This window comes from Anas platyrhynchos, chromosome 2 (assembly GCF_047663525.1).
Source record: "Anas platyrhynchos isolate ZD024472 breed Pekin duck chromosome 2, IASCAAS_PekinDuck_T2T, whole genome shotgun sequence".
Classification (NCBI taxonomy): domain Eukaryota; kingdom Metazoa; phylum Chordata; class Aves; order Anseriformes; family Anatidae; genus Anas; species Anas platyrhynchos.
This window is the reverse complement of record NC_092588.1, coordinates 24010794-24036969: the sequence shown is the minus strand read 5'-3', so window position 1 is coordinate 24036969 and position 26176 is coordinate 24010794. Positions and strand designations below refer to the sequence as shown.

At 44.8% G+C, this 26176-nt stretch overlaps 1 protein-coding gene and 1 long non-coding RNA gene across 4 annotated transcripts; one reads left to right on the top strand and one right to left on the bottom strand.

The window, feature by feature from the left end:
- Nucleotides 1-1411: 1411 nt before the first annotated feature.
- Nucleotides 1412-4887, bottom strand: LOC140001838 (uncharacterized). Its single transcript, XR_011807409.1, has 3 exons — nucleotides 4299-4887; nucleotides 3834-4185; nucleotides 1412-1549 (listed from the first exon to the last, which is right to left on the bottom strand). It is a non-coding gene; the product is annotated as an uncharacterized lncRNA (long non-coding RNA).
- A 2857-nt stretch (nucleotides 4888-7744) lies between these two features.
- On the top strand, nucleotides 7745-24795 carry PLEKHF2 (pleckstrin homology and FYVE domain containing 2). Of its 3 annotated transcripts, none has more exons than XM_027452487.3 (2): nucleotides 7745-7893; nucleotides 21338-24795. In XM_027452487.3, the coding sequence occupies exon 2, from the start codon at nucleotides 21352-21354 to the stop codon at nucleotides 22099-22101; it is 750 nt and encodes a 249-aa protein (XP_027308288.1). In that variant the 5' UTR covers nucleotides 7745-7893; nucleotides 21338-21351; the 3' UTR covers nucleotides 22102-24795. The 3 variants fall into 3 exon arrangements, with proteins under 3 accessions (XP_027308288.1, XP_071890551.1, XP_071890550.1); XM_072034450.1 differs by lacking the exon at nucleotides 7745-7893 and adding an exon at nucleotides 8965-8985; XM_072034449.1 differs by lacking the exon at nucleotides 7745-7893 and adding an exon at nucleotides 20872-20997.
- The last annotated feature ends 1381 nt before the right edge of the window (nucleotides 24796-26176 follow it).

Sequence of the window (26176 nt, the reverse complement as noted above, 5' to 3'; positions counted from 1 at the left end):
TTCTCTTCAGCTGACGAAACATATTCCTGAACGTTCCAGGTCATTTTAGTCCTCTCTCTCTGGAAAGATTGCTCTGGTTTTGGTGGGAATTTACTGGGAGCTTTGTACTTAGCATCTCTGAAGATTAAGTGCAAAATATGTTTGATTTGTGGTTTTTTTTTTTTTTTTGGTGAAACAGTGCTTCCTGACATCCAGCGTGATTCAGTTACACAAATCCAGTAGTTTGCTCTGCCATCATCCTCGTTCTATTAAATAAGCTTTTCTTTTTTTTTTTTTTTTCCCAGAGATTTTGTTTCATCGGAGTTAATCTGCCCAGATGCTCGGTTGTATAACAGCCTCCTGTATTTGAGTGTACAGTGCTCTGTAACAACAAAATTCTGACAACAAAATTCATGGCTTTTTTTTTTTTTAATCCCAAAATCTGTTAGCGTGGTAGAAGTTTTAGGACCCCAACATTAAATCCTTCTTTCAGTGGATTCTTTCCCTTTGAATGTGCTCAGCTCAGGATCAAGCTTCATTACATCTCTAATAATAAAGGATCAAGGGTGATATGAACCTAGAAAAATCTGTGTAGGCTGGATCAGGAGTATTAAAAAGCTGGATGCTTTTTAAAAGTAAAATACAGTGGATTCAATCTGTATCCACTCCTCAAGGTGGCTGCTTTATCGTATCATTGGTGTTCTTCAATCTGGCAGAGGGGTCTAGACAAAAGAAAATATTTTCTTCCTATTTTCTTCCTGCCAAATGAAGAGCTGGGGCTTAGGTCTGCTGCTACCACGAGGGCAGCTGCGCATTCACTCTGTTTCTGTTCTGGAGAAAGCCCTACAAATGTCTCTTTCTGTAGTTGCTCCTCATTTTGTTCCTTGCTTGCTGAGCCAGGACAATAGCAGCAGGCCCGTCTTCCCTTTGAGAAGGAATCACCCTCCTGTAAAGTTAACTTTTGGCAGGAACTTAGAGAAACTTAGGGATGGAGGAGGACGGAAAGAGGGGAAGCCACGTAGCATAACAACTGCATCGGGTTATTTTGCTGATATCTCGCTTCCAGGCTGCGAGGCCGGTGCTCCGCTTTGGTGTTGGAGTGGAACAAATCTTGACGATATGTGTACAAAGGGATCAGTGGAAGGGCCGATTTGTTCTAGGGTGGAGAAGAAACCATGTGATGGCAGCGAATGGTTAGCACGGCGAGAGGAATTTACCAGTGAATTTAGTAAACAGGATATGGAGTAAGGAAATTCAAGTTATGACTTCGGTCACGAGAGAGTTTTCGGTGATCTTAGAAAGCAAAGCAGCGCGTTGAAGTGCAGATGCTGGGAGGCTGCCTGAAAAAGCGGTCTGTGTCTGCTCTGTGTCCTTCCAGAAACTGTTCTTTCCTGGATCGCAGGGCCTGATCCTGCCTTTAGGGGCAGCGTTGGGAACGGGGGCATTAAATACCTGCAGACAAGGTGCTCGTAGGGTGGCTGCTTGCACTCTCCCCACTTATTTCTTCATTGCAGTCGGTGCCATATAAGAAACTCATTTCACCAGTTCTGGCAATGTACAATTCCCCATCCTACAAAAAAAAATCATCCTGTTGTTGGATCTGAAAAAGTATTTCCTCACAGTGGTGCTAACCTGCCAGTCATGCCTATCAAAAAAAAACTAGCAAGTGTGTTGCTAGCTGCTAATTACACTTCTGAAAATAATTTCCATACCTAATTGCATCACGGCTAGTTAACCAGCCCTTGTAAAACAGTGATCTAGCAGGTATGCTCCTCAATGGCCATGTGTTTTGTGTATCTATTTGATCTTTATGGTCTTGTTTCTTTTTGGTTAAGCACTGAATTGTGTTTTAAAAAAATATTTAAAAAAATATTTAATATTAAATAAATAAATAAATAACATCCACAGGTACAAAGAACAGGACAAAATTTACAATCAAACCATTACGTTCAGGCTATAAATTAATTGGTATTTACCCTTATGGACAGGCAGCCGTTCATGGATAATCATTCACTGATTTATGTTCTCATCTGAAGTGAACTTTAGAAACCTGCTCTGGTAGGAGTAAGCTAGATATGCAGCAGGTTAATCTGCTCTGGATATTTTAGATTCTCTGCTCCAAACCTGCCTGAAGTCTGAAATGCAGCATAGATGTCCATTTCTATTTCACAGATTAATAAATAAATAAATAAGCTGAGAGTTTTTAATGGAGGATGCTCCTTTTCTTTATGCTTGTGAGGGGACTTCTGAACCTATAATTGTGCAGTAATAACTGGCTGAGATTCTTCTTTTGCAAGTTGGCAGTGGATGGCAGCTCGTAAGCGGTAGCTACTTGTGTATAACCTGCTGGAAGGGCTAGGGGCAGCTACCCGTGTACTGCAGCCCGTTGTTTAAAAATAAACAAAAACCTCACTTTCAGTTGCTGCAAAAGGCTGGAATTTGCCTTAAAACAGAAATCCATTTTTTTAATTGTTTGCAATGCACAAAATCTGCACTCCTACTTCAAGTCACAGTATGTGACAAGATGGGGCATCTTCTTTAGTTGAGCTCTAATTGTTTTGTCCTTGTATTAAATAGTCTGTGTTGTAATTTATCCGCCTTAAAAATGTATCAGCTATTAAAAAATAGCTTTTGCTTTTTTTTCTTTAAGCACCTAAGGAATCATTGTGGGCACTTACTCTTCATATTCACTGACAAGTTGCCGTAAGAAGTTACAAGGTCTCCTTTTACTAATTTATTTATTTTTATTGTTACTGTTGTTATTGTTGTTGTTATTATTGTTGCTATAGTTTAGGAAGCACTCAGTTTTTGTTGTCCATTTCAGATTTACAGCTATTCTCTGGGATTATTTTAAAGAAACGTAAAGGATGTTTTAAGTAACGCTATCAATGATGCAATATATATAAAGAGACTGTCATGTTTTCTTCCTGCTCCTGCTTTGGTCTCTAATCTGTGCCAGCAGGACAGGAACTTTAGCAGGGAGGGGAAATTTTGTATGCAAAAGCATCTCCTCCGGTTTCCTACATCAGAATCACCGTGCTCTGGAGAATCAAAGCCAAAATGCTGGGGCTGGGCTGGGGAGATTGTTTAGACTTCTCTCAGTTTATAGTTTTTTTTTAAAAAAAAAAAAAAAAAACAACAAACCTCTCCAAACTCTTAAAAGATCAGAGAGCGTGTTTAGTTTTGCCAGAGTGTATCTAGATGCTGTTTCTTGACTTATGACTGCGTGTAATCAGTTAAGGCTGAAGCGTGAAAGCTTACATTTTGTAATTTCACACCTTCTTTAGATACTGCAGGCAGAGCGAAACACTGGGGTTTAGAGCATCCATGCCTATTTAGATTGCCATGCTTAAATAAGCATAAAATTAAATGAGGGGGAAGGAGAAATAGTTAAGCTATCACTGTCAGCCTTCTTCAGTGTCAGAAGGACCACGCGCCTTCAAAGTGCTTGCATGTGGCACCCTGCTTTAGCAGCCCGGTCTCTCTCTCCTCCCCAAAAGGTTGGTGGCTGTTTTCCCTCTGTGCAAATCTGTGAGATTTCCAGATTCAGTCAACTGCCCCCAGATTTTTTCACTCTAACTTTAAAAAAGCCAAACCCTCCCTAGGGGAGCCGAGCCAAAGGTGGCAACGTGTAAGGGATGATGGATGCAATTTTCAGAAATTAGAGGTCTGAGCTGTAGCTGCAGAAGCTGTGGGAGATCTGCTTGCCTGCAAAGAATCAGCTTTTTGTGTAGTGTAAGAGAAGGGCATTAGCCACTACGGTGAGGCAAAGCAGGAATTCACCCCATGCATCTAAAACCACGATGCAAGGAGCTGCTGCTCAGCAGCTGCCCCTGATCTCTGCAGCCCCTGACCTTTAGGGTTCTCGAGGTGCCTGGAGCTGTGTGTGGGTAGGCTCAGAGCTGTCCCAGTGAGCTTCATCTCATGACCACATCGTGCAGGCTCTGCGTACGCAGCATCCTCTGGAGCCCCTCGGCAAGCTGAGCACCTAAGAGCACAGTGTACAGCTGTGGTCCTTCTGGGTGTCCCGGGAACGGAGACCTCAACCAGCTCCTCTCCCGAGACTGGGAATTGGGTGTTTATGTGCTTTGGAGATCAGGATCCGGGCCTCAGTCTGCTGGAAAGCTTTGCTGCGAAGTGCTGCTGCAGGGATGGAGGTCTGAAAATCCTTCCTTGCCAGCCCACAACCAGACACTGTTATCACTGCTTAAAAACAACACAAAACCAACAAAGATTCAAATACAGCGTAACATTTGTTTGTTGTCTCCTAATGTCAGGAGATGTAAAAGCACCCTACGAGCTATCCACGCTTTCCTCACCGAGTTATTGCTTGCTTCTGTCCAGGCAGAGTCACTCAATCCAGAGTTCAGCCTCTTAACCCACAGCTCCGAGCAGGACACCTTGAGGACGGAATTCCAAATTTCAGCATATGGTTTACTCAGGAATGAACACACAGGACTGGATTCCTTCAGTGTTTTGCAGAGCACTTTGTAGAGCCAGATTCCTGACAAATTGATGTGATTTGTATGGTTACAAATCATATAGTCTAAACCTTTACTAAGATACACTTGAACTGCAAAAATGCTGTGCCTTCATGGCACTTGGAAAGCCAGAAAAGACAAAACTTAGGGCTCGCTGAAGCTTTCCCCTTAAAAAATCTGTCTTAACGGGTTAATTTCTTAAAAGAGGTGGTGACAGTCTTTTGATTTCAACAGTGCAAGCTTAGAATTCAGTGCTACAGGTTACTTAATGAAAGCTGGCAGAAAAAATAACGTGAATATTTGAAGAGATGGGACAAACATCAAATAAATGGAAAGTTCTGTGTTTATGTTAATTTCTAAACATTAGGGGAAGGCATCAGTTGTTACGGCTGCTACTCTTCCAAATTCTTTCACACCTTTGGCGTGTGAGTGTGCCCTCTTGGTTACGAATTCTCACCACACAAAAACAAACAATGGGTTTTGTTGCTTTTCCCTTGACTGATCGGAAGTTGCCCTCAAGTTCCGAAGAGATTTTGAATACACAGATGGTGAGCAACAGGCAGAAACAGTATCAGGAGAGACGATGCATCAGAAAATGAGCTTGGCTTGAGCCTTTCTGGCTCTGTTATTTGTTAAGGTACGGTGTTAAATGGTTATTGCTGTGCCTCATCTGTGGGGTGAGTGCAGCAGAGGGGCAGAAAGCAAACACATTACATTGGAGTGTATCTTGAGCTCAGTTCAGAAATAACCGATCTGTTTGTGCTTTGTGGCTTTTAGGGTAGGTTAAGGTGTAAAATGCTTGCAAAAGATGTAAATGGAAATAGCTCAACCGAAAACTGAGGCCAAAAATTGCAGATATCCACCTGAATTCCAGTTCACAGCTGGGGGCTGGCTAAATTTACAGAACATATTTAAGCAATTTTAACTGAGAGAAGTTACAAATTGACCTGAGGTCTTGAATTTGAACCCACAAGATTAGTTTCTATTATACATGTACAGATACTGGCTCTTTAACATAGTGGTGCAAGGTCTCCAGTAAGCAGCAGTGGTTTATGTAATTTTAATGCAACTTTCACAGCTTTTGAAAAAAAATTGAAGACGTCTAATGTACAGAAATCCACGTTGTTAATATAAACTTGATGAAGTTATTTTTAAAAGATGCACAATTAGTGATGTAATTGTACTGGACGTTGCTTATAATATATGAAAGAGACAAATGTGCTCTTTCACAGAAAAAAAAAAAAAAAGAAATCCATACATTCAGATATTTTAAAAATGAAATGCTTAAAACCAGTTGTATCCGAGGATATCAAACTGCTTTTCTTTTGAATGCCTCTTCTCATTAACATTACACGCAAAATAACAGCCATAATATTTCAATGTTATGTATGTCAAATACAGCTCCATTAAAAAGATGTGTGAAACCTTATTTATCACTCAGCTATTTCCACTGCAGCTGTGGTCAGTTTGCTATGAGCCATTAATGATTTTTTTTTTCTTGTGGCAAGAGTACAATTCTAATCCCACCTTGACCCGACCGCAGTTAAACTACCTGCTGACCTGAATCCTACTCAGAGGATCAAGGTGTTCAGAAATGATTAACAGCACGTTTCCACAGTTCATCCTTGGCTCTGGCTGGTCAATGGGTCGGCTGTGGTGGGTTTGCCAGGAAGTAACTGATCAAAGGTTAGCAAGCAGTGATTATTTTCAGAATACAAGCAGAGGGTGTGCCAGCTCCTACAGAAGGGAGTGATATTTTGTTAGTGTATGTTTATAGATCATCTATACATTTTATGTTGTTAATTTTATATCATTAAATATATTCTATTTTGAATCGAATAATTCAATCATCAACTAATGATTGTTTACAGAATAAATACCTTTGCATGTGACTTTATGAAGCTGAAAGAAAAGGAACTAGATAAATTTAAGGATTCATTATCACTCGGTATCTATTAAGGAACGTATTAATTGCAACCTCTATTACATGAAGCTCAGCTCGAGATAAATAGGTAATTGCTCTATTTTCACTTGTTTTTCCTAAGCCTCCACTAGTAGGCACTGTTTGGGACAGGGCACGAAGTTAAGCAGATGTCAAACAGGGCTTAGTATGACTGCTGTTAATTTTCAGTAAGAGGCCTGTTTGGGGCATCATGGAGCTTTAAAACATTATTATTATTTTCCCTTCTATCTTTTGACTAAATGAACAGATTCCAAAAAGGAGTGAAGAAATGATAGGAGTGAAAAAGAAAACTCCCATGTTTTACAAAAAGCCTGTAGGAAAGAAAACTATTGCTGGTGGACTGCATAGTCCACACCAGAGCTTAAAAAGTTACAATATGGCTTAAGAAAAAAAAAAAAAAAAGTGTTAATAAAAGTGGTTTTCATGCACACGTGGTTTTGTGGCCATTATTTGTTTTCTGCATAGGACCCTGATGGCTTTTCATAGTTTTTTCATCTGGAGACTTACTGTCCTTCAACAGGCTCTCTCTCTGTGTTACAGATTGTTGGCTCTTCATCAGGGAATGTTTTGAAATTCCAGAAATCACTGAAAGGGATCGGATTTGTTAACTTGCAGACAGGATTTTGTTTTGGTTCCCCTGCTTGTTTTTGTTCTGGAGGAAATTCACTCACTGAACAGCGGAGCTGAGCAACACGTTTGGCGCGGATGCGTGGCAGTGGCCCCCGCTGCTCGTCACACACCCATGCAGGTTTTGGGCATGTCCAACTTTATTTATTTATTTATTTATTTATTTATTTATTTATTTTTTCCCCAGAAAAGCCAGCTGCCTTATTGCCCAGTAATTAGCTGTAACGTGGAACCCTGCTGTATTTCACACGAGGGAAACTTTCTTTACACAGAGCACGTTTTGCAGACTCCTGTGGTATCGCGGGGGGCTCCGATCCTTTCTTCCACCCAGCGTAAAGTTAACGTCAAAAGGATTGTGCCGTGCTATCGCCTCCCCTCTGTATTTACGCCTTCGGTGGTGTTTCTGGTACAATTTGTGCTTAGCAATCCAGGCACAGTTTTTCCGAGCCGACTGGCAGCTCTTCAAACTCAAAACAAGCTGCTGCCTCCCTTCCGTGCGCTGCCAAATGTTTGTGTGACAAAACGTGACCACCCTCAGCGCCCACTGCTGGGAAATCACGCGCGGAGCCTCGGCCACCTGCCCCTGGCTGGCGTGCTGGGCAGGAAAACGTGTTTTTACAGAGAAAAAAAACGTGACAAAAGCGATGTTTTCGTGTCCCGAGGATCCCCTTCCACCCGCGGGCGCTCGCCTCAGCCCTTCCCGCCCGCCTGGCTCCTCCCAAGATGGCGGCGGCACCGCCCCGCGCGGGCGGTGTCCCGGAGCCCGGCCCCGGCTGCATGAGCGCGGCGGTGCGGGGACAGCGCGGCGGGGCCGGGCGGCGGCTGCAGCCGGAGCGGAGCCGGGTGAGCTTTGGAGGCCAGCTTGGGGACGGCGAGGGGCTCGGCTGCTTGTCCAGCTCGGGGCTCGGCCGCCGGGAGCGGGAGGGGAGAGAGGGAGGGGAAAGTTTGGTGGCGGAGCCGTGCCCTGCCCGAGCGCCGGCCGCTGCTCCGCGGCCATGTTGGGAGCCGGGCGGGCGGCGGGGGAGCTGCCCCGGCAGCGAGGGGCTTGGGGCGGAGGGAAGGGAGGGAGAGAATAAAGGAGAGAATAAAGGAGAGAAGGAATAAAGGAGGGATTGAGGGAGTGGAGGAGGGGGTGAAGAAGGAGCTGCGGGGAAGTTGCGGGGAGCGGTGGGCGCTCGTTTGTCCCGCACGCCGCGGGGCTGTCTGAAAGCAGTTTGCCTCCGAAAGGGGGAATTAAATAAATAAAAAAACAACAACAAACGACAGCCAGCTTCGAGGTGTTATATAAGTGCCTGGAACTCCTCGGCTCCTGACGCGCTGCCTGCACGGGGACGCGGGGTGGCGGCGGCTGCCCCAGGGCCTGGCCCTAAAACCCTAAATCCCCTTTGCCTAAAAGTGTCGGAGGCTGTGTGTCCCCCCCCTCACCCCAAAAAATAAAAGCTGTGGGACTGCGGGCAGTGCATCTGCCAGCACGGGCTGTTGGTCGCCCTCTCGGAGCGGAGCGAGCAGCGTGAAGCTGCCGCCTGGTTTCCCTCTCGCCTCCCTCGAAACGCTGTGTGTCAGGGCAGTGGTGCTTATAAACGGCTAAACTATTAATTGGGATGAGAAAACAAGGAATTAGTAAGCTGTGCGGTGCATCCTGGCACCTAGTGTGTCCCCATGGAGGAAAATACATCGTGGCTCAAGTTTTGACGTTAGGTGTTGGTCCCATAGCTCTCGGCAGCCAGAGCTGCCTTCAGCAGCCACCAGCATCCCCTGCCCGCCTTGGGATGGAGCTGAGGCGGTGCTGGGGGTACGGGGCAGGTTGTGCCCGAGGGCTCGGGGTGCCCGACACCCTAAGAGTTGGTGCTGCAGGTGGAGCGAGCCTGAAAGCAGGCCCTCAGATCTGGAAGGGGTTTCGGAGCCCAGACCGCCAATTCCTCTTTGCTGCCTGAGGTAAGGAGAAGTAAGAGCGCAGGTTTCGGTTCTACGAATTGCACGGGTTCGCTCAGGGCTGGCTGGCTGAAGGAAGGGAAGTGTTTAAAGGGTGATGATGGGATCGGTTCTGAGGGCTGTAGGTTTGCTGTGCGTGCGCTCAAGCCATGAGGAAAGGAGGCAGCTCTTCAGCACAGTGTTTTTACATTTAAACTATCATCTGAATGCTGTTGACTAATGCGGTGAGAAATCCCCCTGTAATTAGCAAACTGAGCTGATTGACGTGACATTTAAAAGCAACGCTTTCCCAGGTGTTTTAGGGCAGTGCTGCTTCTGTTCAAAACGGCATCCAGGGGTGTCCAAAATGCAGCAGAAGTGAAGCATTTGTAAGCACGAGCCCCAAATTCTTGCTTCTGAACGCAGCTAGGCCATGTGGCTCTTGGAGTGGTTGTGAGTTGAGTCCTGTGTAGGAAACCACAGAGAGGAAGTCCCCGAAATGCTAAATGAAAGGCAGTGAGAAGAAACTTGGAGCTGAGGAAGCTGGATCTGTTCCTCTGTCGTGTCGTCCAGAAGGAAGCAGGGCAGTGTCTTTTCACCTAGACGCAAGCGATGAAATTACTTAGCAAGAACCACTTTCTGTCTTCCTTAAATTATAATCTGAAACTTCAGTCCCTGAAACTTCTGTCCCTGGGCTAATAGGATTTTCCCTTAACGTCCTGAAGCGCGAGTTTACAAAAATTAGAATCTCTAAAATGATATTGTTAAAAACAAATGAATGTAATTCATATACATAATTAAAATATTTAGGTGAATGCTGGTAGTACTTGATGCAATACATTTGAATTATTATATTCAGATGTCACTGTGACTTTTAGGCTAACTATGGGTAAGGTTCTCAGCTGTTTTTAGGTAAGGGAGTTAGTTGATGTGTTCTTGGTTTCGGTATTAAGAAATTAAACCTTGCTCTGTACTGCTTTAAGTGCTAAAGGTACAGTTGTGACTTGTTCCAAGCTCTGTTAATATTCAAGCTTACCACTCCATTGAATTTATGTGCTTCTTTAATGATAGATGATTGTATACATGCACGTTTTACGGCTCTCGTGGATTAATTCAGTGATGTGATGAAACATGATAATCTGGGGATTGTTCTGAAAGAGAAGAAACAAGGTACAAAACACACTTTTTGAAGTGGAGCCATGTTTTTAAAACTTTCTCCCTGTGCAGCAAACACAGAGTTTGCTGTTGTAGAACAACTTCTTGTTTTTGTGATTAGTGGAGCGCTTGTTTTTACAGTTGAGAGGGGAAGAAAAAAAATACTCTGCGTATAGGTGTGGTAGAACATGCTTGTCATGCTAAAGATTATTGTAGCGTTGTCATAAACTCTAAGCTGTGATGACAGCTGTGTTAGCAAGTAGTCCTGCAAATTTTTGGCTGTGTGATCAGTGCTGTTGAAATGAATGGGTCTGCTTGCATGAGAGCTGTTGGATGAAGATTCTCCTTTTATGAAAGGAAATATTATTGTGTGTAAGCGTTACTGAGCAGAAGAGTATTTTTCAGCATGATGTTTTAATCCTACATAGTCAAAAATGCCCTGTTAAGTTTCATTTGTCTTTTTAAGGTTGCATAAATAGGTAAGAGTGCTGCTGCTGTGGGTGCAGCGAAACTTACTCTGTTGCCAAATTTGTTGTCATGAGGAACAATTTAAGGATTAAAAAAATATTTTAAAGAGTCTTTTTCCCTTTTCATTTTGATGTTTTATGTAAAACAGTGTTCAGAATACTGTGTACGTAACATAGCGGGATTTAGGCACTTCTGTAAATGTAAAAGAAGGAAAAAGTTGAAGCTTCAGGATTTCAACTACATTATCGTTGTCCCTCAACTCCCCCTCCTGGTGCTGCTCCTGGCCGTAAGAGGATGACATGCAAGCAGCAAGCTGCTGTGTTGCGATGCGATCTCCTGACAAGTTTTACAGATTGAAACAGATCGGGGGGGCTGCTAGATGGCGATGCCTATCTCTGCCTTTCGCCTTGCCACTTTGCCCTGTGCTAGCTGCCTCTTTTACCCCGAGCACGCCATCCAGAGGTAACCTTTTGGCTCCCAGCGCTTGGCATGCCTTCTGCAAAATGAAAACTTACGGTGGCGGCCGTGGCATTTGCATTTCTGAAGTGTATGCTCAACTTGCTAATGAAAATTTAATGTTAACGAGGGTGTCGTACGCGCTGCTCTTTGAGTCGTCAGATAGCATCTTTCTGAGAACTGTGAGCTGTTAACTTCAGCGCCAGCGTTTGTGCAGATCTCAGTTTCTTCCAGATCCTGTCGCCTCTGATGCAGCAGTGAGGGGCTGAGAGCCCAGGCATGAGCAGACCCCAGGATCGCGGCCTTGTGCTGATGCTCCAAGGGCTGGCTGTGGAGCTTGAACGTGCATCAAGCACGTTTGACAAGCTGGAAAAAGGAGAAAGGGCAGCGAGTGCACTTCCCAAGAAGGCCGTGTGCTGTAACCCTTTGTGATTGCAGGCCTCTTTCAGGAACTTTTCAGGAACTGACTCCCACCCTTTTTCCCCCACCCCCTCCTTTTTTTTTTTTTTTCCCCTCCATAAAATTTCACCAGACTTTGCTGTCAACAGCTGATAACAGGAAACTTCTGAGACAACTTTTCAGCGTACTTCTCTTTGGAGAGCTGTGCTTGGCAGTGAGTGTGTTGTTTTTTGTTTTTTTTTCCCCAAAAAATTCTGACAAAGGTTAGTAGCAAGGAGGTGAACGAACTGCCCCTCTCACACACAGGTTGTGGCTGAATCGAAGCATTTTTTTCTGGCTTTTGCTGATGGCTGTCAGATGTAAAAAAGGGCTAAATGTCCCCTGAGCATGAGTGTGGCTTATGCATTTTAAATACTGCTGGAGGGCAGCGGTGACGGATGCTCGATTCCAGCACCCTGGTGTCATCAGGCGTCCTAAAGTAAGCTGTAATTAAACCTGAAGATTTCAGAATTTGAAGAAACTCAACGTGTTTGTTTGCCTACTGTAATATTGAAAATGTGATGTGTCTGACCGTGCTAGGTAGTGGTCAGTCACCTGGCCACCTAAAACCATCCCTGCAACATAATGCGGGATTTGGGTTGTCTCCTAAAGTGAAGGTTCCTTGATTTCTCAAGTGATGAGTGTTATTGCCTGGCTTGTGTCCTGTTTACTTCTGTGAAAATGCTTAGAATTACTGAAATGGTAAAGAAACCTCTTTATCCTGCAGCTTTTTTTTTTTCCTGAATAGGGTATCTGAATTTTTAAAGGACACATGCACATGAAAATGATATTGATAGAATAAAAAGTGAAATAGGGAGTTGCAGTTCCTAGCATGGGGTAAAAGGGCTTCCTTAAGAAAAAATTATACCCCATCTCACATTTGTGTGTGATGTCTGGAGATGTCTGCGTGTCACACACTGACACACAGTAAACCCATCTGATTTTGAAGAGGGGCTTGTAACACGGATTTGGCAATGCCTCTTGCCAAACTGCTGTATCTGGATGTTTTTTTTTTTCTACTAATAATTCCGTGTCCCTCCTACCCTTCCTTCCCAAAGTAATTTAAAGAAAAGGTAAGCTGATGCCGTGGGCTCTCTTAGGCTGATTTGAGGAAACTTTGAGGTTGCTGCTAGCTGCTCAGAGTCGTGGAGGGTTTGGGGAAGAGCTCGGACGTCATGAAAAAACAGCTGTGTGTATGTACCTGTCTCATGCAAGTGCAGGTGGAAACCTCTTCCTTCACAGCTTGAAAGGTGGTGAGAGTTTTCTGACTTCAGCAGCAGCAGGTTGGCGAGCAGAGCCCTGCAAAACTACGTGGATGCTTGGGGAGTGCTCAGCTCGTCAGCAGAAGGGTAAGGGGAGGGGATCCTGAGTCAGGGCTGGGAAAAAGGGGGAGGGATGGAGCTTAGGGAGCTGCTCCTGTTCCTGCTCGAATCCCAGGCTGCTGGGTGGGGATGGAGAAATGCCTGCTGCTTTCCAGCAGCAGCAGCTTCTTGGTATGCCGGGAGATAAAAACGCTATCAGCTACCACGGGTTGTTGTAAAAAGCAGCCCGAGAGTGGTAATGAGCAGCTGATCTCATGAAAAAGCTGGATCTCTCGCAAGAAATTTGCTTGTAGGCTTTGTCAGCAAGGTCCCTTCTCCCCCCTTGCCGTGATTTACACCTGGCTTTTAGCTCCCACGAGCCAGCACCCAGCTCAGCACCTGCCCCGGCTTTCCCAGGCAAGGAATCCCGTGGTAACCTTGTTTGGCTCTGCAGAGGAGCAGTGCTGAGCCACTCTGATTTTTATTTTTGATTTTTCCTGGGACCAAAACACGCTGATAAACGGTCTTGGGAGTTGTGTCGAGCGAGTTGTTGTGACTTACAGCAGGGAGAGAGCCGTGGGAACAGCTTTGGGACTCAGCAATCTGTGTTTTTAATGGGTTAAAGCCCTCTTCCTTTTTCATATTTTTTCCTTTGCCTCCCCTGTGGTCATTTTGCATTATGATTCATTTGGCACATCTCTTTACCAGGAAGCTAAATCAGTGTTGTTTTTTTTTTAAATTTTATTATTTTTCTGTTGAAGTTTATTGAAGTTAAACACCACCCCATATTTGAAGCTCATGTGCAGAATCCAGTCCCGGAGCATTAAAATCGATGCTTGCTTTTGCCTGCATGCAGCAGTTCTGGCAGCGTGCGAGCAAACTTTCAGCAGAGCAGCTTGGACAGTGAGAGAGCATCGCTGTGCTCCCGCTGTGCTAATGTTTGGCAGGACAGGTAGGAAGATCTTCTGCTAAAAATAACTCCCCGTATCCAAACGAGCTTGGCAGTGGGTTGGGGAACGTGAGGTTGCATATTTTGAAAGATCTACCTCGGAACAGCCTTCATCATCAAAATTTCCTTGGCCTCTCTCAGCTCAGTGGGGTAATGGCTATTGTAAATTTTAAGGGTAAGGTGCTTGTCGTGTTTATTTGACAATAAAGGTTTTTTGGTTTTAATTTAAACGTATTTACATTCCATGAGCAATTCTTACACAACAGGTGAATGAAAAGGAAACGGCAGACCTTCCTTGTAAGTTGTAAGTCAGAGTACACTAAAATTAACTGCAGTGCACTGGAAAAGTTACTAAGCTGTAGGATGTTAGGTGATTAAAATAGGGACTGCACCCTTAAGAGGAGTTTTAGTGGGAATCATTTGCAGGAGTTTAAAAACCAAACCCAGCAGAACAGATCTGCCTGGGTTATTACGGTGACTGTAGGCTTAGGGTGACATACGACCAGACAGATGAATTTACTTTCAGGATGTCTGTGGGCACGACGAACTGCTCACCTGGGAGCTAATTCAGGGGGTGCTAAAACATGGGCAAGGCAGAGCATCCACAAGCAGTGCAGTATGTGGTGTTTTAGCTTTATTTTATTTTATTTTGATTTTATTTCACACTGATGATCAGTAAGGGTGGAAAAAATGGTGCAAGGAGGGAACAGCATACACTACCCCAAGGAAAGGTTTGTGTTTTTCTCTGTCAATGCAGTCCTGCTACCGGCACCTTTCTAAGCGCTGTGGTCATAAACCAGATCAGTCAGCAGCGATCCTGGATACAGATTACACCGAAGAACCTCAGAGGGGGCTCAGAAAAACTTCAGAGGGGCCTCATTTCCTGCTGACATCTCTACCAAGAAATACTTTTGAATCTCTTGCTCCTTTTCACTTCTTTGCAGTATCGTGATGGAGCTGTTTGTCCTTGATACTCCCATCTTTGATACCAGCAGGTTATCTGCGTCCTCACCGGCTGCTGGCAGTATTGGTAGCAAGGCAGTTTGCAAAACGCTACAGTTCCAGCAATGCTTTTGTGAAGAGGATTGCTTGTTAGAAGGTGGGATTGGGTTTTAAGCTGCAGTTGTCTATGTTTTAAATAGCATCCAGGACAGCCTGGTACAGGAACAAGGTTGCTACTTGTCAGTGTTAAGCAGTGGTAAAGACCTTTGGGAAGTGTTTGTCATGCTCCTTTCTCCTCTCAACCTAACATTTTTTGGGGGGTGAAATGTCTTCTAAATTCACTTGGCTTTACATATTGTAAAATTGGTCTTTTTACTGTTTTTATAAAAATCAAACGGAGAGTAGTTGAAATATTTAATTAAAATAAAGTAATTAGAGCTGCGTTTAAGTAACTGTACGATACAGAATGAAATACTAAAGAATTCATGAATGCCCTAATGGATACTTAAACTTTCATTTTCCTCCTTGCTTTATTCTACATATTTAAACTTTATTTATTTATTTTATTAAGTCTTTCTTCCTCATATTTCTATATCATTAATCCAGCTCCTTATTATGACCTTTATGGCTGTTGACAGGCAGCGCTGGTTCGTGCACGAGCACCTGGGTTCTGATTACAGCTATTAGAGCAAAGTGCACAGAAAGCTGCGTTTTGCCAACAGAGATGACACAGTGAAGCATTTGGGACGAGTGATGGCATCATCCCTTTTTATATGTGTTGAAGGAGGCTGTGTAGGAGGTGGAACCGGTGAGGCCAAAGTAGGATTTATGCCGATTTCTCCTCTGAGCTATATCAGAAAAGTGGGATATCTGCTGTGCCTGTGCTTAGTTCAGCATTTTTTTCCAACCGATCTATTTTCAAAGCATTACAGGTTGTTAGATTTCCTTAAAAATCAGGTTGCACATCAAAAATTTATGTTGTGTTTTTCTTGGCGGTAGTGCAAAAAGTCAAGTGCTGTTCTTAAGAACACTACAAGTAATGTTACTGGAGATTAGAGTACTGTGTTATAGTCCTGACTGGCCTTCGTAGCCAAAAGCTGGTCCACAAAGACACAGAATTACCGTGGCAGAGCTTTAAATCATAGGTTTATATGAGGGTTTTAGGTAACTTAATTGTTTGTGTTCATGTTTATTCAGCTGTAGGTCAAATTAGAGCATCTCCCATCATAGGTTTATATGAGGGTTTTAGGTAACTTAATTGTTTGTGTTCATGTTTATTCAGCTGTAGGTCAAATTAGAGCATCTCCCTTGCATGGATGAGGTGCAAGAGGAGAGCTGAAGGCTCATGTTTGTATGACATGCAAACATAGTGCATAACGATTATTTGAAGCCTGTTACTGAAAGGCATGGGCAGCATTAATGCATGCCAAGGGACTGATTGTGCCTGATGAACCGCTCTTGAGGAAAGGGTGATCTTTGCTCCAAGAGAGGCATCTCCTTACAAATCAGTCATCTCATGCAGATGAGGTATCTGGTTTGCAGATAACAGCCTGTCTTTCCTAGGCTTACACTTCGCTTGTTTCTGGTTTGTAAAAGCTTTATTGAACTTCTGTACCTTTCACGTATGTTTAGCTTGTGTGACTAACTGTACTGAAACAGGATGGAGTCCAATTTGAAATCTCTGTTCTCTTCCAACCTAGGAGTTGTGGAGTCAGACATGATGAAACCTTTAACTCGTTAAGGCAAAGGAGAGAGTAACCCTTTTGTTAAGTGGCCCTAAGCAAAAACTTTCATTCTAAAGCATGCACGTCCTCCTTAGGCAAGGAGGAAAGTGGCTTACACCTGAACGTGCAGGGGGAATGCAGCTGCTGATGCTGCCCGTGAGCACCAGCACTTTGTATGACAGCTGGATAACTATCATAAGTTTAATGTTTTATCAGGTGGCAAGGTGTTCTGTGCCTTCATTTAGATCTATTTCTGCCTTTTCTTTCTTTATCCTGTTATTCCTGTGTTCCTGAATCTTCTCTTTTTTGATTCCCAGCATTTGTTTCGCTGCAGCAGCACCTACGTTACGGCCCCGCTTGTTCTGGTCCCGTTTCACCCATTAAAGATGTGTGACCAGATACCGTGGCTAGTGAGATTTATGGGACTTGCATTACTGAAACAGGCTTGGAAACATCCAGAATCCGCTGCAGCTTCAGGACAAGACAGACCTTTGTGTGGTTAGTCTTGAACTCTTGTACCCTTTCCAGCAGCTTAAATACGCTTCTTTTTCCTCCCTCCTTCAAAGCTGTTGCCTGGACTGTGAATGTACCTAGGTGGTAATGAATGAACGAGCTGCCTGCATCCTGATACCATGACTCTGAAAAAAATCTACACCGCCTGGTCGGCGTTACTGCAGTGTGTTAAATCTAATTGTTAACAGCTTAATTGCTAATTGTAAAGATAATGATGGTTGACCTGGCAATTACGGCGAGGCTGGTAGCATTTTCCTCCCTTCAAGGAACGGTGAAGGAAAATAATGTTAAAAATGAGTTGCTTATTAATTAATGCTTGTTAGCAGGGGCTGCCTGCTAGATGAGACTTGTTCTTGCCCAGGCCAGAAAGCGGGGGAGCTCTGCTTTGCTGACAAAAATGGGGAATTTGGGCTCTCCTGTGCACCTTCGGTGCCTGTCTCGCAGGTGGTGCTGGTCAGGATGAGCTGGGGTGAGGAAATGGCTTTGTGCTGAGCTGCCTGCAACCCACATCAGTAAGGCAGAATGTCTTTTTTTCACCTCGTTTCTCCCCTCCAATCACTGCCGGGGTGTTATCTCTGCTTCTGCTTTGTGGTGATCTGACAGCTGCCGAGATGACAGTGTCGTTCTGGCAGGGTTGTTTTGTGGAGCTCCATCAGGTAGAGCTGCCTTTGCTTTATTTTTCAGCACGCAGAATAAACATTCTCCTGCTTTAAATAACATCTGCAGAAGCGCTGAGTTTGGAAAACTCGGTTTGATCACCAGGATACGGTGGCAAAAAGAAATATTTATGTGCAGAGTGACTTGTTCAGTGTACAGTGACGATACTCTGTAGTTGTCAGGGGCGTTGTGTATTTATTGAAATCGCTGCCATCCTGAGTGTGCGTGCTGTTAGGCGAGGGGATAACTCTTGGCTCTTGGTAGGTTTGAGGAACACCCACCTCTGATCACTTGTGCAATGATTGTTCTTGCTGGTGTGATGTGAATGTAAAACCGGAGTAAAAGAGGGAGATAAGATCTCGATACAGAGCTGTTATTTCTACGGAAGCTTCTTGGGAGGAAAAAGTAAAAGTAAGAAAGAAAAAGTAGAAGATACTTGGTGTCCTGAAATAATTTAGCGCCTTTAAGTTGCGTATTTTAGGTAGCTAACTTTTCAGAGCTGGGGATCTGTTTATTCTGCAGGAAGGAATCTGGTGTGATGGGGGTGATCATCCTTAAAGACAAACCGAGTCCTTGCATGAGGGTTTGGGGTTTTGGGGGAGTTTGGATGCAAAAACCGTGAAACGAGCCAAACTTGGTAAAAGCCTGAACAACCAGGTTTGAGGTTTCTGACTGCGCGGCCTCAGTTTGTGGGTGCTGCGTGTGAAACACTTCTGCTCTCTCCTCAAGTGGGTTTCTCCAGCCTGCCACGTTGAAGCCTGTGGTTCTTTTTTTAATTCCTCATTCGCTCTGGGGAGGATTTGGGGCTTGCTTCCAGCAGTGTGCCATCGCTTGAGGGCTGCAGCGTTCGATCAGATCTTGAGGGCAGCAACCCAGTAGCTGCTTCTCCCAGCAGCCAGGAGTGGAAACTTCAGAAGAAAGCACAGAAAGTGGCGTAGATGGCAGAGGAGAGGGCGTTGCCACCCGGCTCCAGGGTATGATCTCTTATCTCCTACAGTTCTATCTGAGCACGCTTGAAGAGAAGAAGCTGTAATTTCAAGAGGCCGGTAAGGAATAACTTCCCATAGCTTTTGAACCGCGGCATCTTGGGGTCAAAAGTTCCACGGCGTTTTGCTTAAGGCTTAAAATTATGAGCAAAATGCCAGAGTGCTTATTTTAAAAAGTCCTGCAGTGTGGAAAACCACAGCTCGTGCCTTGGAAGAAGGTGGAGCGACCCGCCAGCAGCCCGCGGCCTTTGTTACCTCAGCTGAGGCTGCTGGGCGAGAATTAGTTGAACATTATAGAAGAAAGCTTTGATTTAGAAGAGATGCGAGGATCTATTTATTAATATTTTTGTCATAATAGTCCTTAACTTGCCCCAAATTCTCCCAGAAAGCCTGGTAAGTGGTTGCTTCAGCAGCCAGCCGAGCGCAGGGCCTGCAGCACAGGCCGGGAGTCATGTGCCTTGGTTTGGAGCCACGGTGATTATCAAACACTCCCGGGTAGAGCTGTTTTCCCCTAGGTCGTCCCAGGGAACATTTAATTAAAACCTTTAGCCTCTTCTTTCCCCTCTGTTCTCCTCCCAGGGACTCGTATTTTGAAAACTGGCGCGGTGACCTTGAGCCGAGTTCGCTCTTTACTGGCAGCGAGCGCCGCGTGTCGCTGTAATTTCACACCAGCAGTGAAACTCAGCGGTATGGCTGTGGGTGGGTTTGCCTTTCAGATTTTTTTTTTTCCTCCCCCGTGGCCTAGCGAGAGCACTTAGCTCGTTGTAATCTGTGGGTAAATGATCTGGAAGTGCAGCTTGGTGCTGCGCGCCCAGTCGTGGTAGCAGCATGGTGTAGTCCTCCGGTCCGCGTCCTCTGCACCCTGCTGACAGATTTCCCCTCCGCAGGGGTCCATTTGAGTCCATTTTGGGGTTTGGGGGGGTATAATTCTACTAATATTGACTGGAATGCTTCTGTTCACTCACCAGTTGAAGGCAGGCCCTGGCTGAGCACCTCCCAGGTCTCCCTGGACTCTGTGGAGCATCACCACAGAAGGAAGGTCGAGCTGTCTCTAGCTGTCTCTCTCATTAAACTTCATGCTGCAAAAAGATGTAGGGATTTGTTTAGCGATGGACAAAGCTTTGGAAAGAGGAACAGGAAAAACGTGTCTGGGGAAGGAGATTGAAATCACCTGGGGTTGCTTTGGTTTGGTTTTCTTGCTTCCCCATGGACTCCCCGTCTCTTCCTCAGAGATGAGCAGCCAGCATTTCAGCACTCACAACCCTTAATAAAGAAGATAGAGGTGGTTATTCTGGTTGAAGACCAAAAACAAATGTGTGATTTGCAGCAAAGCTAGCTTGAAAAAATATTTTCCTAGCACTAAGCTTAAATGATCAAATGGGAAGGGCAGTGGAGATCACCCATGTTTCTTTTCCTCCTTTTATTTTCTGTCTTTTAGCTTTGGCTCATACCTGCTGGAAATTGTAACTGCCTGTGTGCCTTACATCTCTTCAACCCTTTTTCTTATCAGCCTGTTTGTGATTTTTCCCCAACTTCATGCAGATCACAATAAATTTCATATTAGGTGGCTTTATAATTCCTCTCTCAGGGCACAAAACTGGTTAGTGCCATAGTGAAATACTGTAACTAAAGCTGCGAGGCAGGTAAGAAAAGGTTCAGCAGACGTGCTGGGTAACATCTCGAATAGATTTTCCTGGTTTCGGTGTCAGGCTTTGGTACAAGATGATGTCATGTGCAGAGCTTGAAAATGGTCAGCTCAGCTAGAGCTGAGTAAGTCCCCGTGTGACACCATTTCAGTGCGTTCATTTACATTGTGTTTCAGAGAGCTGATTTAACTCTCAAAGCAGTAACTTAGAAGTTAATTTTTAATCTCGTTTAACTGTGGGGTTGTGTGATCTGAGCAAGGGCGGCACACGTATGGAGATGAGGCCTGATGAGAGATTTCAGCGCGGAGGAGAGTTTTCATCGCTATCCTGTAGGGAAACCTTAATTTGTAGGCAGAAGATGGAGGCGATGAGTGTTGTGCTGGTCTGAGCAGCATCCAGGCCTCGTTTCCTCTAAAGGCTGGTCCTGTAGAGAAGGCAGGCGGTGTAAATCTGAAAGAAAAGGGAGGTGAATGTGGAGGACTGGAGGTATGAATCACTCCAGCAGCTCCTTATTTTCGGTTCACCTTTGGGTGCCTTAACGCCTTAACCCTTACACGAGGAGATCTTGTGCGCTGCTAGGGGCAGGATGAGGGGGTGGTTTTAATCCATAATCGGAACATATTATTCTGCAGCTTATCTTATCAGCACTTCCTGACATATAAAGCCTCCCTGCCTTAAACTTTCAGCCAGCGCAGGTCACTCGCTGTTTCTCAGGAGCAGCTGAGAGCTGCATGACTGCTCTTGTGTGGTGCTCAGCCCGCGTGCGTCGCGTAATCGGGATGGATGTAGACGTGGTTCAAGGCAAGAAATGAGCACTAAACCAGCTCGCAGCAACCTGAGTGGAGGGGAAGCCTCCTCTTCCTTTCCAGAAGCTCCCGAGAGCTTCTGTAGGTGCTGTCTGTGCGATAAAGATAGCTGTCAGCTGGATGGAACATTTTTGCTTCTAAAAAGGACTAATCAGTTGCTAAAAATTCTTAGGAGTTAATACTTGTTTAAATCTAGTCCGAGTTGGCCCCTGCGAGCCAGCGGGTTTGGTTTGATATTTTGAGAAATGCGGGACTGGCGCCTTCCTCGTGGAAGGCTGCTGTTGGATCAGCTCTGTTCTAACAACTGGCTTTTTTCCTTTTTTTTCCTTTTTTAGGATACTTGTGAAAGATGGTGGATCGCTTGGCAAACAGCGAGGCAAACACGAGAAGGATAAGCATTGTGGAAAACTGCTTTGGAGCAGCCGGCCAGCCTCTGACCATCCCGGGTCGTGTCCTGATCGGAGAGGGAGTCCTAACGAAGCTGTGCAGGAAGAAGCCTAAAGCCAGGCAGTTCTTCCTCTTCAATGACATTCTTGTTTACGGCAACATCGTCATCCAGAAGAAGAAGTACAACAAGCAGCACATAATCCCGCTGGAAAACGTCACCATCGATTCCATCCAGGACGAAGGCGACCTACGGAATGGGTGGCTCATCAAGACGCCCACCAAGTCGTTCGCGGTTTACGCCGCCACCGCGACGGAGAAGTCCGAGTGGATGAACCACATCAACAAGTGCGTTTCTGACCTGCTTTCCAAGAGCGGGAAGACTCCTAGTAACGAACACGCCGCTGTCTGGGTGCCGGACTCGGAGGCCACCGTCTGCATGCGCTGCCAGAAAGCAAAATTCACGCCCGTCAACCGTCGCCACCACTGCCGCAAGTGCGGCTTCGTCGTCTGCGGGCCTTGCTCCGAGAAGAGATTTCTCCTCCCCAGCCAGTCTTCCAAGCCCGTGCGGATCTGCGACTTCTGCTACGACCTTCTTTCGACGGGGGAGATGACTGCTTGTCAGTCGGCTAGGTCAGACTCCTACAGCCAGTCGCCTAAGTCTTCTTTAAACGATGCGTCGGATGATGACGATGATGAAGACAGTAGCGATTAAGGACCAAACGTTTGTTTGTTTTTTTTCCACGTGTTGCAATTTTGTGTTTCAGACCATATGGAGCTGCTTTTGGGGAAGCCTGTAGTTAGGTTCCCCAGAAAAATCCTGTTCTAGCCATAAAATATGCCTGAATATCTTCAGCTGCGATGTGCCTCAATCTATGAACTCTCTAGACAATAGGTTTTTCACTCCTCTGCAGGGATAGACTTGCAATCAGATCATTTTCCAGCCTCTCATACTTGAGTTATGTCTAGGTTAGACTTAATGGAAGATTGGAAAGTTCAAAAATACTTTCTTAATTTAACAACCTGTACTTCCTAATGTTTCCTATTGATATGTTGTTATGTGTTTTGGGTATGGGGAGGAAAATGGTAAGCAAAGCATGCACAGAACAGTGATCTGGTTAATCCCGTAGACCGTCCGGTTCTTCTAACCGTGGTATATGGCGAGTTGAAATGTGACGTAAGTACAACCCCGAATGTCACCACGCTTGGAAATTGTCTCGTTTTGCTCTTATTTATGACTTCCTATACCGAGCAGTGCCTTGTAACACTTTTTGCTGATTCAGGAAGAATAGAAACCTGTTCCGTGTTGTCTGTGTTCACCTGATGCTGGTATCCGAGAGATCCTTGGTGCTATTGGGAATAACTGCTGTGTTCCAAGTGGAGCTGTCAACAGGTCACGGCTGCGTACCCACAGCGGGTGATGGAGACCTGGAGCACACGTCCTCACCCGTCCAGGCAGACCCAAAGACGCTGCAGGTGCCCCTGCCCTTTGATGGGGTTCTCTCCACCCCATTGCGGTTGGCATCTGGAGATGAGAAGCTGAGGGTGACTTTTCACAGGGATATATCTACGTTTTCTTTTCAGAGCAGTTTAAACTTTGGCAAATGCACACAGAGATTTTAGCGGGGTGATTTAGCATTTTGCTGTGATAGCTGATATATTTTTGGAGATACTTCCCAAACGCAACACTAACTAGTTTCTTAAAACGTGGGTGAGAGTTCTTTCACTTTTTTTTTTTCTTCACAAATTTTATTGGCTCGCTTAAAAATAACCTCAAATTTTGAACAAACAAGCCTGCGAATATCTGTATAAAATTGGCTGTCCTTTTTACACAGCTGACCTCAGGATAAATGTGAGATGCAAGTTCTTTCATTCTAAGTGTGTACCCAGGACCAAGAAAGATATATTTAAGAACTATAAAAGTGCAGAAAATGTCTCTACCATAGTACTCGTTTTTACTCTTAGCAAGTTCTTGAATACTGAAATGTCATGTTCTTATATAAATGTAAAAGTTAGACTTGCAAAGATGTGCTAAGCCCCCCAAATGCTATGTTTTTTATATTTTTATAATGGTAGCATCAATTTTGAAGGGGAAAAAAAATCTCTTTGAAATAGCTGTATGAATATAGTAGCAACTGACTTTATACAAAAAAAAAATTGTTAAACTTTGGTATATCTTTAAGTGACAATTTCTGCACTGTTTGCCTCGGATGGCGAAAATTGGGATAAATATTTATTGAATAAACAATCGATGCTGCATATTGCACTAGTCTCCCATTCTGTACACTGTAAACGTCAGTCGTTTGAAAGAAATAAAGTAGCCGAGCACTTCAGAGCTGTAGCAGTCAGATTTCTAGGAGCTGAAGATGCACTCAGCATCTTCAGGGAGGCACTCTGCGCTAACAGCCTGCAATACGGTGCTTCAGGTGAAAGTCACGGTAATATTTTTAGCTTGGGCAATTTCTGAAAATAACTTTTTTTTTTTTTTTAAAAAAAAAAAAAAGCACTGAAGAGGATTTGATCTGCTTTGAAATAAACATTTAAAAAAAAGGGGTGGGGGTGGAAATGCTTTCTGATAAGAGACTGGGGACCAGGAAGATTGTGTAAAATAACCAGATAAGCAATATGCAACTGTAGATACTCGGAGCCTAGCTGAGATAAGTAATTCCATCCGCTCATTCCTTGAGAGACGGGGATGCTGCCCTGCAGAATGGGACGATGGGCTATTCTGAGATAATGCTTTCAATTAATAGAGCTATTTGCTGTACCTCTCTTGCTCAAAACGTTGAAGTTTCAGGAGTGGAGACTTGTCAGCTTCAGTTTCTGTACGGAATCGAGACGTGAACTTCCCTTGTACATACATTGAGTGGCTAACAAAAATGTTCTTCCCGATTCAGTTGTTTTCCTTTCTCACACTGTCAAATACTAACTTGTTAAAGGTTCCATCTCTTTTTTTTTTTTTTTTTTTTGGTGTTTTTTTTCCCGGTGTTTCTCTACGTCGTGCTTTTCCCAGCACTTTTTGGGGGACAGGAGTTGGATCACGTTCTGTATTTTGCAGAGTGTTCGTATACCTGTTTCGAATATCTTGATTTTTATCTGTGAATGGAACTTGCACTGTGCCGCACTGATCCCTGAAGCTGTAACCAAACCGATGTCTGCGTCTGTGTGTATGGGGGGATTTCTCATTTGAAACTGATGCGTGTGGGCCAAGCTTTTTGAGAAAGTATTAAAAAAGCCGTGTTCTATGGTAAAACTCATATCCCTTGGTGGTATTTGCTTAAGACTTTACAAGTTTTACAACAGACGTTAACTTCTCTTGTACTTACCAACTCATGAAAGGGCTCACTTCGTACTTTGTAATCTTGTTCTGTCAAATTATTTTATTTACAAATATATGGTGTAGCTTCAAGCCTATGTGTTTAATTTTCTTTAACCGTGGGCCTTCGAGGGTGAAAAAAAGTAGGGCAGTTTGTAAAAACACGGGTCAAGATAAAAACCAACAGGTGCATTCATTTTCAGGAGGGATTATTAGCAAGATGGGGGTGAATATGCATGCAGGGTGAGATCTAAAATGCACCTTAAATGTAGTTATGGATTTAGAAGTTGTTATCTGGAGATAAATTAAGCTGTTTCTCTTCCACGTTTGATGCAGGTGAACTTCCTTTAGCTCGTGAGTAGTCTGCAAGGGTCAGGTGCTGTTACCGAGGTCAAAATGAAGTTCACAAAATGGGGAAGTGGATTTAATGAAAGCTGAGCTTGCAGCAGGGCTTTTAATGTCTTGTCATTTTCATAATCTGCTTGTTAGATAAGCAGAAACGTTCTGCTTCTGTGGGGCTTTCCCTCGGGGGACAGGCTTTAGTTAATCTCTGGATGCAAACGAGGCGGTGGTTATCATCGTTACTGGCTAATGTTTAAATGGCAGCAGATTATGGATCTGTGATTTTGTGATTTCAGAGTTTCCCGTAATTGCCATAAACTGACAGGAGGCTGCCCAGCTCTGTGAACAGGCAGAGCTGCAGAAGAGCAGGGATCTTCCAGTGCCTGAGCACTGATTTTTTTTCTTCCTATTTTTTTTCTTCTTCCCAGTAGAAAATTGTAGAAAATGATAGGAATTATCTTGGATTAGGATTGCCTAAGGTTTGATGAAATGAGAGCCACTTGTTTGTGTTTTTCTACATCCAAAAACTTCCAAAACTTGCAGTTAGGTAAGTGTTTTAAGCAAGTGTCTCAAATTAATTTCAAGTTGCTAGATAACAGCAGCAAAACCAAGCATGTGGTGAAAGTAGCCTTCAGATTTTTTCACTTTCACAATCCCAGGGTGGCTGAGGCCGGCAGGGCCCTCTGGAGCCAGCCGGTGCCACCCGTGCCCCAGCAGGGACACCCAGAGCAGGGTGCCCAGCACCACGTCCAGGCGGCTGCTGAAGGGCTCCAAGGAGGAGACCCCACAGCCTCTGGGCAGCCTGTGCCAGGGCTCCGTCACCCGCACAGCACAGAAGGGCTCCTGGTGCTCAGGGGGAGCCTCCTGGGGGCCAGGTTGTGCCCAGGGCCTCCTGTCCTGGCACTGGGCACCACTGCACACAGCCTGGCTCCGTCCTCCCTGCACCCTCCCCTCAGGGATGTACAGACAGTGATGGGATCCCCTGGGCCTCCTCTTCTCCAGGCTGAGCAGTCCCAGCCCCTTTCCTTCTAGGAGAGCTGCTCCAGGCCCTCCAACATCTTCATGTCCCTTTGCTGCACTCTCTGCAGTAGGCCCAGGTCTCTCTTGTACTGGACGCAGTCCTCCAGGTGTG